The sequence below is a fragment of the Lissotriton helveticus genome, chromosome 4_1 (assembly GCF_964261635.1).
Source record: "Lissotriton helveticus chromosome 4_1, aLisHel1.1, whole genome shotgun sequence".
Lineage (NCBI taxonomy): Eukaryota > Metazoa > Chordata > Amphibia > Caudata > Salamandridae > Lissotriton > Lissotriton helveticus.
The window spans coordinates 578,079,743-578,096,872 of record NC_136063.1 but is presented as its reverse complement, the minus strand read 5'-3'; the positions used below and the strand labels follow the sequence as shown (position 1 = coordinate 578,096,872).

Genomic DNA, 17,130 nt, shown 5'->3' with positions numbered 1-17,130 from the left:
GTATGTCTATGGGTTCTAGCTTAATTTCAAAGGGTCAAAAGGAGGAGAGAGGTGTATCCTCAGCCTGCTCCCGCTCAGGTATTGAGTAGGGTAGTCTGGCATCTGTGTGAAACCAGTTGTGTAGCTTGTGTAAACCTTGTATCATCCGTATGAGAGATGATATGACCATTTGGGAAAATATCTCCTAATGTATGGAGGTCAAATTTTCTAAGTGTACATTGCACCACCAGTTCCCAGGGTGGGGATTTCCAGGGGTTTTTGGCTACTGGGAGTAGGGGGAGAACAGGGGACACTTTCCCAGGAGTCGATTACTTTTCTGCCAAGCCCAGCTCGTAGTGGACAGTGTTTGTATGTCTGCAGGCTCTAGCTTAATTCCACAGGGTTAAAAGGAAGAGAGAGGGATATCCTCTGCCTGATCCCGCTCAGGTATTGAGTAGGGTAGTCTGTGTGAAACCAGTATGACGCAAACTGGCATAATGCGGTTAAGTAATATATTTGAAAATCAAGAACCTCGAGCCTGCCCCTGTCATAAGGAAGGATGAGTGTATGCCACTGAATCCTGGCTCTGCGATCGGCTCAGATAAGCTATAGCAGCAATCCCCGAAGAGTGCAGAAGAAAGTATTGGTGATGGGTTTGGTGATGTTTAAAAATAAATACAAAAATTGAGGCAGAACGACCATCTTGCTGATGGATACCCGGCCAGCCATGGATAGAGGGAGGCGCACTTGGATTGTGGGCTTCTCAATGGCCGGACCGTAGTTTAAACAAACTACCTGCTCCTTAGTTTTATTGATCATAATGCCGAGATACTTCGTAGACTCGTCGCACCTTTGGAGTGGGTATTCACAGGGCAACCTTGTGGTGACATCTGTAAGAGGAAACAACTCAGATTTTGCCCAATTGATAGGGAGGCCAGAGAACCCCCCAAATAAAAAGATTTACCGTATGACAGATGTGAGAATGTAAGACGGATTGCAGTTAAATAATCATATGTCGTACACATACATGTATATACGGAGCCAACCAGGGCGGAATCAGAGGCTACGGTGTAGATGTTTCCCCTGCAGGTGACGCACCAAATGGATCCATGGCTATTATGAGTAGGAGGAGGGACAGGGGGCAACCCTGTCTCGTGCCCCTGGCTATTGTGAACGTGACAGTAATCGTGCTATTAACCCAGAGCCCCGCTAGTGGAGCAGTGGGGAGCCCAAGTTTGTGCAGCGTCGCCTGGAGGAAAGACCATTCCATGGAGTCAAAAGCCTTTTCCGTGTCCAATATCTCAAAGTTCAGGAGAGACTCTGTTTAGAACTGCAAAGACTGTAAGGCTATTAAAGGATGTGGACCTGTGTGGTACAAACTGTGTTTGTACAGGTGATATAATCTGAGCCATCAGTAAAGCCAATCGAGTGGCAAGTATTTTGGCCAGTATTATATTGTCAATGTTTGGGAAGGACAGTGGAGGATATGAGGCACATAGTCGGGAGTCTTTGCCAGGTTTTAACAGTAGAGTAATTACCGCCTTCTAAGTGTACACAGTAGCATACCCTCCTCAAGGCTTTCAGAGTACATGTCCATGAGGTGGGGGATGAGAATGTGTTTATTTGCCTTATAAAACGCACCTGCCAGGCCATCTAAGCCAGGAGCTTTAGTGCCATCTAAGGCATCTATGGCTTAGGCGACCTTCTCCGCAGAGATAGGTGCACCTAGAAATTGCCTTTGGGCATCAGTGATCCATACCATTGCAATTTCCTCTAAATAGGCTGCTCTAGCATCCTCTCTTTCCATAGCTGCTCATAATATCATTGTAGGGCCTGAGTCACATCAGAATTACTGGTAACAAGAAGCAGCTCAGATACAAATCACGGATTTCGGCTCAATTGGAGGAGTCGTGCCAGGTGCTTTCCGGGTGTTTGTTCTTCCCATATTGGCGGACAGAGAAAATGTGCCCAGGAATGTGGTCACCTTTCCAGCCAATGAACGGAATTTATTCAGTAAATTAGATCGCTGCAGCATGCCAGTATCCTTCCCTTTCCTGCGTAGTGGCCTCATCTAGAACCCTCAACTTTGCTTCCATCCGCACTATGCTATTTTAGATATCTCAGAGGACCAAAGTGTGTTAGGAAATACATATTCCCTGAATATATACCTTGAAGGCTTCCCATAAGGACTGGGCCAGTATTAAATTCAGAATATTCCAATATAGAATCTCTTAGTTCGGAGCGGAATACGGTTTCCAGAAGGGAGGTGCTGGGGAAGCACCACCTCCTTTCCAATCCTGCCAAGTGGAATGCGGAGGGTCATCTTAACTGGGGAATGGTCTGAGATGGTATGAGGTAGATGTTGTATGACCTGCAACCACGAAAGAGCCACAGCTGACAAATACCAGTAATCAATGAGTGTCCACACAGCGTGAGGTGCAGAGTAGAAAGTGTATGTTGGAGTGGTGCAATGTATGCTTCAGCTAAGCAATAGGTATCTCGGATATCTTGGAATATCTTAGCAGCTTGGGTTTTGCCAACACCAGGGGCTCCCGTAGTGTCGGGTTATATACCATATTTAAATACTCACCTAATATGACTGAGGAAGCATTGATCCATTCCATTATGGATGAGAGCTCGTGGAAGAAATCTGGACTGTCCACATTTGGAGCATATACCTTCACGAGCAATACGTGGAGATCAGAAAATCGACCCTCAAATACCACATATCTACCTTCCTTATAAATAAATCTGTTAAGAAGGTGGAAGGGGATGCTTCTGTTGATAAGTGTGCACACACCCCGTGATTAGGTACTGTAATTGGAGAAAAACCTATGGGTTTCCCATGTTTACACAAATGAAGGGGTATCCTGCGAAGGCTACTAAGGTAAGCCATTACTTGCTTGCCATTGTGGGGTTGTTTAAGCCACTAACGTTCTATGTGAGAAACGTTATCTCAGCGAAGGAGGCTCTGCTCAAGGTTGTCATGAGTGATATAAAAAAATGTGATCAGCATAGTGTGACAGACCGTAATCTCAATACCTTCCAAGTCGGTGTAAGAAATAATAAAAGAGAAACTTCAAACAATACCCTTCGAGACAAGAAAGCCCAACACCACCCCCCACCCACACAGAGAAACAAACAGCTCAGTGAATCCCTAATAACCAATAACAGAACAGAGATCATTTAGGTCAAGACATGGAAAACACTTCAAGGGTGATCAACGCATCAGCATACAAAGCCCATTAAGATACATATCTAATATATTTCAATATATGACCACAGGCTAAACAAATGTGTCCCATATGGGCTGGTGAAGTGAACAGGATGAGGACGAGCCGTTTATTGGCTTCCAGGGGCTCCAGGCCGGGGGTCTAGTGATGGTTGAATTAGCCAGAGGAAAGGGGATCCTCTTGATGTGAGTCTTCAGAGCCAGTTGGAGCAGGGCCCGGGGACGAACACGGTGAATGTGCCACATCAGGCAAGAGTTTCTACAAAAGGAGAGCACCTCAGCTGGAGATTCAAAGATTCTGGCCTTGAAATCTACCTCCTCACAGAGCTTGGCCAGCTATAGCATGCCATATTTAATGCCTTTTTTGCGCAAGAGGGTTTTGAGGTCTTTACGTTGCACATCCTGTACCATCAAAGTGAAGTTGGGATAAATGGAAATGACAGCTCCTTGATGGTATAGTGGGCCCTGTTTCCTGGCTACAGGAGCTGTAAAGGAGTACCCCTGTGTCCCTCAGACCCTGGACGTTTATGAAATGGATGACAAATGGTTCTGTGGGGAAAACCAATTATTTAGTGTTCCATACTGAATATGTATAAAAAAACACACAAAGAGCATCGGACATGGTCCCTGGTCTGTCAGATTGCCTGGGGTCTCCCCTACCCATATCTTCCTATGGCTAAAAGGGCCAGCACAGGGGCATCCCAATGAGCACTGTGCGTATGCAAGAGGCGGTTCTCTGTTTCAGCAGGATGGCAAAATGTAAATGTAAATCCAGTACTTGTATAGCGCACGAATCACCCCCAAAGGGGTATCTCGGCGCTGGGGTCCGTTGGGAAGATAGAGCAAGCTATTGCCCAGAGCCGCATGGTGCTGGGTAGACCCCTGCCGTGGGAGCCAGGGATCGAACCGTGATCCCCAGAGTCCAGCATCAGTCAACCTGGCCGCGGCGCCACACATCGTCCCCTGTGCAAAGTGTTGAAAACCTTGGGGAAGGGGTTCCGTGTAGCACCTAAAGGGCAGGACACCGCAGATAGTGATTCAAGGGAGAGCCGGTCCCCACGGTGCAACAGTGGTTGCCTGTCCAGGAAGTCTAAGCACCTGCTGAGTGTAATGACCCAGAGCAGTATTCCTACATTGCGTAGTATATAGCGTAGTGTATAGAAGGTGATTCAAGGGAGAGCCGGTCCCCACGGTATAACGGGGGTTGCATGTCCAGGAAGTCTAAACGTCTGCTGAGCGTAGTGACCTAGAGCAGTGTGCCCACAGTGCGTAGTATATAACAGCCAAGGGTCAGCCCAAGACTCCCACAGGCACAGGAACAGGGAAGCGGGAGCGGAGGGCCGCCATGTGCAGGAAGCGCCAATGGTGCTCACTAGCTGGGCCAACGAGGATCCATCTGTTAGACCGCAGGCAGCGCACTCACCTCACATGTCCAGCAGAACTGGCCAGCGGTTAATCGCGCCAGGACATGCCCCTCCGTCCTCAGATGCTCTCAATAATCAAGATGTGGCCCGCGTCACACCAATTCAGGGGCCGCAGCTGTCCCGAAGAGGAGGCCTAGCAGGGGTGTGGATCATCGCCGCCCAGCGAGTCCCCAGCTGGCCGTACAGCAGAAATATCAACAGCGGCGGCTGCTGTCCCAGCCAGGGCGGCCCGCCAGTCAGGAGCACGGGCAGCTCCAATCCGATGGCCCTCGTCACTGTTGGTGTAGCCAGGTTGGGCCCAGCAGGGCTCAATAGCTCGCTCCTCAGGCTCGCCTGCGGCCCCTGTCGCTGTAGGTCATTCGTGGAGGGTTGGGCTCGTCCGCATGGCTGGATGTCCCAGCCCCGTATCTTCACATCTTGAGGTAAGGAGCAGGGGACAGCTCACTGACAGCTCAGCCAGCATCACGGACAGTGTCGGTGCTGAGGGCTGCAGTATTTAAGCCTGAAAGCCGCTGATGGTGGGCTAACGATTCCCGAGCTTCACACCTGTATGGCTATCTTGGTCACTGGCATGGCCGTGCCCTTTGTAACTCTTTAATGAAGTTTTTTTTTAAATGATCTTCAAATGTTTTTGGACACATATGTTAGGTCTTATAATCAATTCAAACCATAACTTCACCTTCACAGAAGTTTTTTGCAGGGAATTTCAGCTTTTTTGATGGCATACTACAGCCATAATCTATGAAAGTATCCACAATCCCTTTGCCTTGGCCCTACAGCAAACTGGCTTTAGTCAGGAGAACCCTGCGGTGGGTCAAGCACTATGGCCAACCCCCTTCAAGTGACCAACCCGCCACAGGCAACCAATCTCGACTGCACCTGCCCCTTGGCCATGCTTAATGGGGATTGGCAGCAACACCCAGCATGCAAGTCTCTTAACTGAACCTGGACTAACCCATGGATTTAAATTTCTTGAGTGTACCATTTTGTGCCCTCGGACTTCAGTGATCATGGTTCTTGCAAGTCAGTGAACCACTTTGTCATGTGTGAATATGTATGAATACAAACAAATTTATGTATTCATACATATACATATGTATGTATTTACACATATATATGTATGTATTTACACATATACATACACACACACACACATATATATATATCCAGTTATCTCTGAGCCTCAACAAGGATGTGAACAACACTTCAAGGTGGTTTCCAAAGATTCATTACTCAAGAAATGACATGTCTACGCATTGTGGTTGTTGCCTGCAACCTTGGTCACGACAGCGAACACCGTTTTCTCTCTTCATTAAATATATCAAATGAAATAAACACAAAAGAAGGAATTTGCGGTGCAGGTCACTCGAGGCTGGTCTGCGCCATCTTATAACTTCCAAATTTTCATATGAAAACACTGATTCCACAAATAATCTCTCCTTTTAGTCCCCCAATGCCCTCAAAACAGTTGTAATACATTAGTGATAAAAATTACCACCGTTGGGGACAGCGCCACCTTCAATAAGTAGAAAACAAATAAAACATTAAATTCTACGAATGTCTAAAACAGTGACAGATCATAATAAAACAATTACAGGGGCGAAAAGGGGGAATCACTATTTTGATCAAATCCAAAGTTCAAAATATAAGGACACCAAATATGCTTATAATATTAAAATCAGGTGCACAATTACTAACTTGATTGTGGCTAAATGCCACCAATATGCCAACTATTATGTGATCAACTCACCATTAAAGTGCTCAGTGCTAACCCATATGTTAAAATACAAGGCTCTCAAGGAGACAACAATTCCTTCAATATTACATAATGTTCTTGCACTTAAATAGTATCCAGTATGAATAGTTACTTAGCCACATTATTTCATAATTGAACATAAAACAATATACGCCAACTCACTTGGTTAATAGTACTAAATAACAGGAGAGAAAAACCCAAGTGGGTGACTGTAAAATCATTATTAAACCTCAAATAGTACATAAAAATAAAGTTGATCATTCACTAATATGTGTGCTAGAACCAACTGGGTCTAATGATGAAATGTAAGTCCCTAACAATGTTGTTAAAAAATGAGTGGCCTTGTAAATATCAGTGGAAATTATTTAAAAAAAACAACACCAATCCTGGAGAAAATATATTCTTATATGTCAAATTAAAAGACAAATAACTATTCAAAGCGCCCAGAGGAAGCCATGCATAGGAGTCTAAACTTTAGTAGAGGCAGGTGTATAATTCCTCATTAATGTTAAAGCAATGCAGTTCATTACTATCCAATTCCAAAATTAAAAATGTTTCCAATTTTCATATCTACTTCTCCCTATCTCCCCACAATGGCTCTTATGTGTTGTAAAATACATTTATGTACGGGTAGAGTGGTACTACCCACAAACAGTTTTGTACAGGAGCACTTGAGAATGTATACAACAAAGCTTGATTTACAGGTAAGATAACCTTTGATCGTGATGATTTTTTAACATGGGTATGTAGTGTGGTCAAAATCTTTCCATTCTTGCAAGCGTTGCACTTGGTGCATTTTTTTTTAATCCATCCTTGGGGATAAGCCACATCTTTTTGGTGGTTTTAGTACTGAGATCACTCCTAACCAAAAAATCCCTCGGTGATTTTGGTTTTCTGTATGTGATCTGTGGGAGTTTAGTAACAAGAGTACCTATTATAGGGTCCTCTTTAATCAGATGCCAATACTTTTGTAAAACCTAACCAAACTGTAGCAGGTTCAGAGTTATATGTAGTAATAAATCTGTGCGAAGAATCTTTTACAACTTTTTTATTTGTCACAGACTTCAGGGGGTTGAAGAGGGCCCTTTCCATGTCCTGGGATCTAGCTCTACTTGAGGCTGCTTTCAATATTCTTTACGAATATCCTCTCTGTATGAAACATCCCATCATCCCTGATTCAATCAGATTGTAGTCCTCTTTGGTACTACAAACCCATTTGGCTGAATAAAAGTCCTCAAAGGGGATACTCTTTATTAAAAGGGCAGGATGGAAACTTCTGGCATGAAGAATAGTATTCCCCGTTGTAGATTTCCAATTTCTCACTCCCCATCGGAATTGATACATCAAGGAATTCAATGACGTCTTGCTTGTTTTGCCTATAAATCTTACATTGAGATAATTATTGTTTAACTCTGACATAAACAGGCAGGCTTCTGTTGCAGTGCACAAACAGATCATCTAGGAACCTCAGCCACATTGTAATATTTCCAGACCAATGCTTAATTTCAATACCCCCAAGCACCTGCTCCTCCCACCAACCCATATGAAAATTTGCAAAGCTAGGGGAGAAGCAGGTGCCCATAACTGTGCCTCTCTATTGCTGGAGTAACTGATTGTCACACACAAAGTTGTTTTTGGTTAAACAAAACACCACTCCATCATCTCTAAGAGCATTCTATTATGTGCTGTATAACCTATGGGTCTCATACAGAGAAAATGATGTGCTGCCCTAAGGCCATCCTGGTGTCTAATGCTGGTATATAACGTTGAAACAATTACTGTCATTAGAAGCATATCTTGCTCCCATTTTTCATCACATATGTGTCTTTAAAAAATCAGCTGTGTCCTTAATGTAGGATTGGAGAGTGGTGATAATAGGGTTATAAAAATAATTGATGTATTTCGATACATTCTCAAATACACTATCCCATGCAGATATTATAAGTCTCCCAAGGGGTCTAATGAGATATTTATGAACCTTTGGTATCATATAAAATACGTGTATCATCGGATGATCCTGTTCTAGAAAACAATATTCGTCCCATCTCAAAAGCTCTGGATGTCTCCAGAAATTAAGCTTACAAGTAAATTCCTCTTTAACAATCACATATTCCTCCACTATACCATATATATATATATCAGTAGTCCGTGGTCACTCTGGTAACTGGGCACCGCATGGGCATTTCCCTAATCGTGGTGAGGCTTGTGGTGCTTATCAATCTTGGTATGGGGATCCCCCTCGACCCTGCTGTAAGATTCAAGTGGGTTGCTGTACAGTGGGACTATTCCGATTGGACCGTCTGTAATGCCTGGGATCTGCCTTCACTTAAGCAGCGTTTGCTGAACGATGGAACTTTCATTGTTGTCTACCATGGAACTTTGCAGTAGCTTGGTGACATTAATGTTTATTTCAGTTGTGCAATAAGCCCATACCGCTACAATATTTGGAAACACTTATTTTTTCTATTTTTTGTATCTTTGGACATCTCGCAAATAATGCCACACTATGGCATTATGGGACAGGTAGTCTCATGTTAATCTTTGCAGTAGATACGGCACTGTTGATACGCAAGTTCGGTGCGAAGCGTTATTGGGCAAACTTATATCATTGCACTTGGACTAAATTGGTGTTTTTTATTCATTTAAGTGGTTTCTGCATTACGTAATTTTGACTTCATTTAGCAGTCACTGTGTAAGACAATAGCACGTGATCATATCATTTGGCAAACATGAAGCGAGCAGAATTCTGTTTATTTAACTTGGCATTTCAGGTCGACAGTATGACCCATATGCACTCAACCCTCAGTGTACTTTTTAAATTAATGAGAGGTGGTTGACGCCATGTGATATTTATTAGTAATGGATGTATTGTATTAAGAGCTGCTTTTTGATTTTATGTCTTTCATTTATTTTCAGGATTTGTACAGTTGCACACATTGCAAGTTATTTTTGTTTATTTGAACAGTTATTTGTATGTACAATCAGATTTTGAAGTGTTTGCAGCTCGTGCAGTATTTTTACCATTTCTTTGCATTAAGCACTATATATGTGGGGGAAAAATGGCGTCAATCAGATTGATAAAGGCTGTTGAACAGCCGAAAACGTTCTCTCTTTCATCTGCTGGGTCACGAGGGACCCTTTTCATTAAAAGAAGCCATAATCTTCCAAGCTTCGTGTACGTGCCTTTTTTTCCTTCTGGAGCAAAGGGTTTGTGTGTGTATATATATATATATATATATATATATATATATATATATATATATATATATATATATAATGCATTCGAGGTTCAGGCCGAAACGCGTCATGGCGGATTGTTGCCATCAAAATATCAGCACCAGTTCTACAGGGTCCATTTTTTCCAAATCTTAAGTGAACGGTACGACAAGCAGAGTTTCTTTGATAAGATATATTCATATATCACAGTTCCATCCAAAAGGATACGTGCACTCACGGGGTTAAACCAATATTTATTAAAAAGCAGTCGTCTCATGAGTAAAACTCCTAAAATATGTCATCCGGTTGTTGTTTGGCTTATGAGTTGTGTTATCACTTCTCATTGGTGGGCTCACAGCCAATAGGAGGGCTACAGTTTGTATGGCCATGGTTCCCCAGCTGCGTAGCGTCCCAGCCCCCGCATCGTACCGGCAATCATATAATTAAAACATTGCTTCTATGATGGAAAATAACATTAGTTCTTGATGGACCATTGTCGGTAACAGCGTGAGGGGCCTGCACACCATGCTGATTGTGTCCTTGAAGCAGTCCCTCCTAGTCCATCGTTACAGGCTAAAGTTCTAATGGCACCGGACAGGCCCCCCGCCAGCCGCTGGATGAAACAGGTAACTTTCCTGCAGGCGTCGGTCAAATGAATCGGGATCCTCGGTGCTTGTAAAGCCCGCTACCTTTTCATGGTTGGCAGGTCCATCACCTCAGCGGCGGTTCCAAACGGTATATTAATAAACAGCTCCAGGTCCCACCTTCACCGCTGAACTCCTAGGGCGGGTGCATCGTGTCCGAGGGTGGGTTCTCCTTTACAACATCACAGCTCCATCCCTATTAAATAAGGCATGGCCCCAGGGAATGAGATCCCTGGGGCCGATAAAGGCTCCGGGAGGGGGGGGGGGAGCATGCCTCCTCCCATTTTATCACATTTTGCCCCAGGGGATGGGGGTTCCTAGGGCCAATTAAGGATCGGGAGGGGATGTACGCCCTCCTCCCCATAATATATATGTTTTGGCTTGAAGACCAACCCACTGGTGTGCATGGGCAAAGGCTATGTGCTGCTTGGGATTGGCCACCTGCTGAGAGTTGGAAGCATGGTCTGGCTGCAACACAGGCCCGGCTGCTAACCCCAGTCCTTGCATGAGCAATGGTAGTGAGCAGCCTGAGGTAGGCTCCATCTGGGTGGATGCCTGCGAGGAACTGGAAGCAGGGCCTAGCTGCAAGCAAGGCCATGCAGCCAACCCCACGCCAGGCAGTGTGAAGGCTGTGTACGGCAGGAATTTGCCTACCTGTGAAGATGTTGGCTGCCTCCGATTGGGCTGGCCACAAAGCCTGGCTGCAAGCCAGACGTTGTTGCCAACCCCCTGCTGTGTACAGCCAAAGATCGTGTGGGGTTGGCTGCCTGTGGGGGGTTTGCAGCAGGCCCTGCGGACAACACCCTGCCATGGTTAGCTTTATGTATGGTGATAAAATATTACCTCATATACAAAGCCCTAAAAATTCACTTAAAAAACCAAAGCTTAAAGTAACATTATAGTTAGCGTAATAAAAAGATGTAAACAAAACCACAGAAATTCAACAGTTATATTTAGCAGAGCTAATTATAACTTGCACCTCACCCATGCACTGCTTATTTCTATCACATCATTTATGACATCTCAAATGACATCATTGGTGACATCGCTGATGACATCATCAATGAGTGTCTTAGTTTGTTCATAATTGACATCACGGTGACCTAACTATAACGTTACTTTCACCCTTATTTTTTCCAGTGGGGGAAAAAAATATATATATATATTCACTGAAAAAACAAAGGTTAGATGGACATTATAGTTAGATAATAGAATTTAAAAAACCTTAGAAATTCACTGAAAAAAAGCTATTATAGTTAGACTCCGATTTCCCACATACATAACCATTAAATTCAGCAGTTATAGTTACCTGAGTTAACTATAACTTACGCTACCCTGCAATGCACTGCTTTGCTTATGACCTCACATTTTACATCACTCATGACATGGTCAGTGACATAATTGATGACATCACTGATGACATCCCAAATGACATCACTCATGACATCATCCACAGAACCACTTACACACCCAGTGACACCCTATACAACCTCTCATACACATACCCACTCACACACCCACACATAACATCTCTGTAACCTTTGTTTTTTTTGGGTGAATTTCTACGGTTTTTTAATGTTATTTCCTAACAATAATGCCACTGTAACCTTTCGTTTTTTCAGTAAGTTTCTAAGGTTTTTTTAATTGTATTTCCTAACTGTAACCTGTAACCTTTGAAAGTGGGTGTGTGCGTGACTGTATAGGTTGGTGAATGGAGGTGTGAGTGGCTCTATGGGCCGATGACGTCAATGTGAGTAGCTATAGGGTTCTGTGAGTGGGTGTGTGAGTGTCTGTATGGGTGTAAACTTTTTTATTTAAGGAAACAGTTCCCCTACTTTTTGTGACAAGACAGCAGTCCGGGGCTGGTTAATTCTGACAGCTAAAATGCTTCAGTTGAAGTGTAAGGCAGGGAGTCTCCTGTGCTGTGAAACTGGAGGAGGGAGAGATAGCTAAACAAGCCTTCTTGCCAGAATGCCTGCTGCCTGAAAGAAATGTAAATGTGCGCAACTGGGCAATCTGCAAGTGTAAAGGGTGCTTGGAAGTCGGTATTCGCTTTAACTGATGGAATCACTTGAAGCTTCCTGATGACACAGATTTATTCTTTCTGAGTGTTATTGCGAGGGAGTTACCAGCTGAGCTGTGAAGTGCGCGCGTTTCAAGACACTTACAAAAAAATGCACTACGTACAGTCTGGGTATTACTAAAATCTGTATTTTGGGAGCACTTTTTTTTATCCTTAACCCTTTTGCGCCTCTTTTAGTACCCTATATTATACTGTAAGAACGTTTAAAATAAAAACTTACATATTCATAGTGCTTTCTGTCACAGACTAGGCACTCCTAACACTAAACATACACAACTAACCATTTTCCACTGCACCAACGAGGATTAAATTCTGTGGCTCTCTGGTTACACACACAGATGTCTACAGTGCATTAACTAATAGAGATTTCATAATGTACAATAGTGCATTTCACACTGATTAACTTAACTTACATTTAATGTTCATGTAAGCAGTGAGTTTTTTATGTGTAAATACCAAACTAAAGGTGAAAGGTGAAAGTCTGATAAACTTTACAGAATATTTAGTTGTTTATCCACTCCTTTGATCCCACCCGCTTACTCACCGCTCACCCATCACAGCATCACCATATTTTTTGTTATGCACTTCATCCACTGATTTCGGGTACCAATAAAATAACCATCATTTTTGTGCTGACTTAAGAAACACTCACACAAAGTGCTGGATGCTGGTCCATACTTGTACCTCACACCGTATGCTGAACGAAGCGCACGTACTGCGTCAATGGCTGCAGATTCCTGCACAGTAAGAAACAAACAAATCAGAATTCCCACACCTTGAATCAGCATTCACTAGGCAGCTGAAACCTAAAATTATAGGTTAATTTCGCCTTGCCACTCAATTTCATAATATTGATAGTCATATCTTTAGAAGTTCAGTTCTTTCAATAAAAGGATAATTAAGCAAGTTATATCACAAATGCAACTTAAATTTGACTAGACTTGAGTTTAACTATGGCTGTGGTACAATGTCAACTCGTAGATTTCCGGGGAAATTTAGTGCAGATTTTCTAATTTCTTGGGAAATGCAGGAATCCATTTTCAGATATATGCTTACTCATAGGGTTGGGTGTGAAGTACGTGTGATGGTTGCTGGCTACCTAATGAATACTCAAATCAAATCATATAAAAGATCTTTATTTGGCCAGATGTGGCCATGAAACAAAAAACAAGGCATAATAAAAGCAAGCAAGTGGTACAAATAATTATTAAAAATCATACAAAAGCTGTAAAGTGCAATTTGTAATTAAAACATATTTGTCGGCTGGGGGAGGCGGATAAAGTGCCATCTAACAAACAAGCTGGTTCTTGGGCATTGCAACAGAAATAATTCTTAAGTGTAAAACAGTGAACATAAAATACACACGATGAGAATAAGAAAAATACGAAATTAATATAATACAAACCAGTTTATATAGCAGTGATGGTTATAACATTGCATTTGTTTAAAAGGGGCGCTAGCTAGTGCTGCTATCAGTAATGAGTTCACAATGATAAGCAAGAGTAAGCCACACCAATAGGCTACTGGTCCATTGATTTCCTGGATCTTACTGCGGCTTTAAGAAAGGAGATGACCCTTGAACACAGTGGTGGCTCGCCATGGGAGTGCTGCGGGGTGGTGGGGGGTAGGGGCAGGGTTTGGGGTAGTGGAGTCCGACATACGACGGACAGGAGTAAGGTAAGTAATTAAATAAATGAAACAATTTACCTTGCGCGCGCTGCAACCCAGAATTGGCAAGGGTGTCTATGTTGAGGGGAGTGATTGTTTCTGTGCAGGAAGGTGTGCCTTTGGGCGTAAAAAATGGTCAACAAACGTCGACAAGGGTTCCAATACGGACCCAATGCCAGAAATGATCGGTCTCCCTGGCGGCGGGCGTTGCTCCTTGTGCACCTTTGGTAAGATGTAGAAGTACGGAGTGACTGGATGTTCTGTATTGAATCTTTTGTTGACACTGTGGTGAGTGATTCAGCTGTTGGATTTATTCACCTTTTTCAGAGCGGTGCTTCACCTATGTCCTGAGCCGCAGCCAGGTGGGGTGAGGTCTTTACTTCTTACAAATCAGGTAAGAAGGAGTCCGTGAAATTTGTAAATAACTTTTTCATATTCTACCTAAATGGGATGACACTAGTATAATACAGTGTGTATTGATTTAATGTCTTGGATATAGACCTCACCTACGTTAAAAATGATCAATGGTGTATAAGGTAGTTTACTGTGTTGGACAGGTGGTGGGTGCTTTATTTATGCCATGCCTTTCTTTTTCAGTTAAATACTGAATTCGTAAGAAGTATCGGAACGAGTACACCTAGAAGGTTCAGGTGACACTCAAATTAATAATAAAATCGTTCCAGTATTCTTCTTTTCTTTTATAGAACACAACTTTTCTCACTATAGGGTTTTTTTTGTTTGCAGTAGCGTTAAATTTAGGTCCTGAAGAAAGCAAGGCCAAAGGGCCAACAATTGCTGAAACATGTCGACCACGTTCCACCGCTAGACAGTTTATTAATTCCCCTGTCTTGGCTATTTTTTAACCTTGGTGTTGGGAGCTATACTTTAATAAAATATTTTTTGCTCCTCAAACCAATTTTACTCACTTTCCTTATCACTCTTGGTATTACTTATCCCTAGCACTGCACTCTTTTTTACCCCAGCAGCCACGTTGTGAGTATATATTTTTCTAACTCGCATCAACCATCCTTGCCCCACAGGAGGGCTAGTCCTTCTCTGTCGGAGCAAATAACAGGTGTGTTGTTTGTCCTCGGAGCCCCAAATGATGAAGGGCGGTTCCGAGTGGTGACTGATGGGTGCCAGAGATCGGACACAAACCTGACCTGGTTGTTATAGTTTTCACTGTTTGGCTTTTTGGTAACCACCCCTGCTCATGGTAATCACCTTTTAGATTCTGACCCTCTGATACCTTTGTGATATATGTAACTGGGGCGTGTATTCAGAGCTGGTCATTAAATTGCCCGTGGGTCCCCCTTAATTATATTTGTTGTTGATGCTTGTAAATATGCCCCATAGAGAGGTTACATGTAGGGTAGAAAGAGATATGAGTTGTGAGAGAGGTAAAGCTGATAGGTGAAGAAGAGGTGTAGAAAGAGGTGTGATGTAGATAGATACAGTGGTAGAGACAGAGGTTGCAATGGTGAGAAAGTGGTGAGGTAGAGAAAGAGGTAGAGGCACAGAGGTGAGGTACAGAGATATCTTAAGATAGAGCGATAGAGAGAGAGAGGTGAGGCAGTGAGGGTGAGTTGAAATAGGGAAGCTACAGAGTGAGATGTGAGCAAGATGGGAGGGAATGATAGTGAAAAAAGATAGATGTACAGAAAGAGAAGTAGTGAGAATGGAGCACAATTTTGAGAGATGAATTAGAGGACACAGGTAGAAAGAGGTGGAGTGAGGCAAAGAGGTGGGGTTGCAAAATAATTGTGAGATAAATGAAGAGGCTAGGCTGTGAGAGCAGCAATTGGGTAAAGAGAGCAGATAGTGAGAGGGGCAGTAGTGTTCGGTGGTGGGAGTGCTGCCGGACAGTGAGGTGGGGTGGGGGAGGAGCAGGGTGGGGGTTAGTAAACTATGGAATACGGCCAAATACAGGTAAGTAAACATAAAAATAAATCAAACAAATTTTTGTTGTGCGCACTTCATCGCATTTAGCGATGCAGTGTGCGCAACTAAATTCGTTTTATTTATTTTTATGTTTACTTACTTGCATTTGGCCATATTCTGTAGTTTACTACCCCCCATCCTGCCCCTCCCCCACCCCACGTCACCGCGCAGCAGCACTCCCACCAGTGACCGCTACTGGAGATGTGTGTGAGGCAGAAATAGAAATGAGGTGGAAGAAACAGTGAGAAAGAGGGGGTGAAATAAAGAGTGCAGTCAGAAAGAGGTGAAGAGAGATGAAGCATACCGAAATTGAGAGAGAAAGAAAGAGGAGATATGATGTTGAATGGGAGGCAAAGTTGATAGAGGTGAGATACAGGGTGGTGAGATGGAAACAGCAGAGAAGTGCAGATGCGTGAGATAGATACAGAGAATGGTTAGGTTGTGAGGGGTAGCTAGACAGAAGTGGGGTAGAGGGAGAGAGATGTTTTCAAAGGTATGTGAGATAGACAGAGGTGAGGTAGACAAATAGAAATTGGGTAGGTCCACCAAGATGTAGAGATAGGTAATGAAAAAAGTAAAGAGAGAAGTGTGCATTGCAAGAGGTGTTGTGAAGCAAAGAGAAGGACATGAGACTAAAACATACTCGAGGCAGAGAAAGAGATAGAGGGTGGTTGAAAGAAGTGACATATAGGTAGTCAGAGAGAAGTTGAATGGAAAAATTAATTAGAGAAGGGACAGGAATTAGTGAATGGTGAGGTAGAGAACAAATGTTATTGTAAGGATTTTTGGGGGCACTGGGCAAGACATATTTTGGGCCCCCAATCTCTAGCAACTTTGAATTTTATTACCCATTTTCACTAACTCAGGCCCTTGGGATGCCAGACAGCATTGTATTACACATTAAACTTTTAGAAACAGGGCATACAGAAGCAGCTGAATGCTCATGCTGCCCCACACTTGTCAACCAATTAGTACCAAAACAATCTTGAACATAGATTGATGAAGCCATTTCTCTCTGTGCTTGGACCTAGATGTTTATCTTCAACTATATTTTACGTGGAATTTTCAATCAAACAATCAATCAATCAGTGTTTATAAAGCGCGCTATTCACCTGTTAGGCCCTCAAGGAGTGGTGTGGCTCACTGGTTAGAGGCGGCAGACCCGCAAGCAGAGAACGGCCCGGTAC

The 17,130-nt window shown here is 43.2% G+C and overlaps 1 protein-coding gene across 2 annotated transcripts in view; it reads right to left on the bottom strand.

Moving 5' to 3' along the window:
• CPA6 (carboxypeptidase A6) overlaps window positions 1-17,130 on the bottom strand; it is a 919,575-nt gene that overhangs the window by 15,914 nt on the left and 886,531 nt on the right. For both annotated transcript variants that reach the window (XM_078687189.1, XM_078687190.1), the window contains exon 10: window positions 12,987-13,071. In XM_078687189.1, coding sequence (XP_078543315.1) covers window positions 12,987-13,071 — 85 coding nt within the window. The remainder of the gene's footprint in view (window positions 1-12,986; window positions 13,072-17,130) is intronic.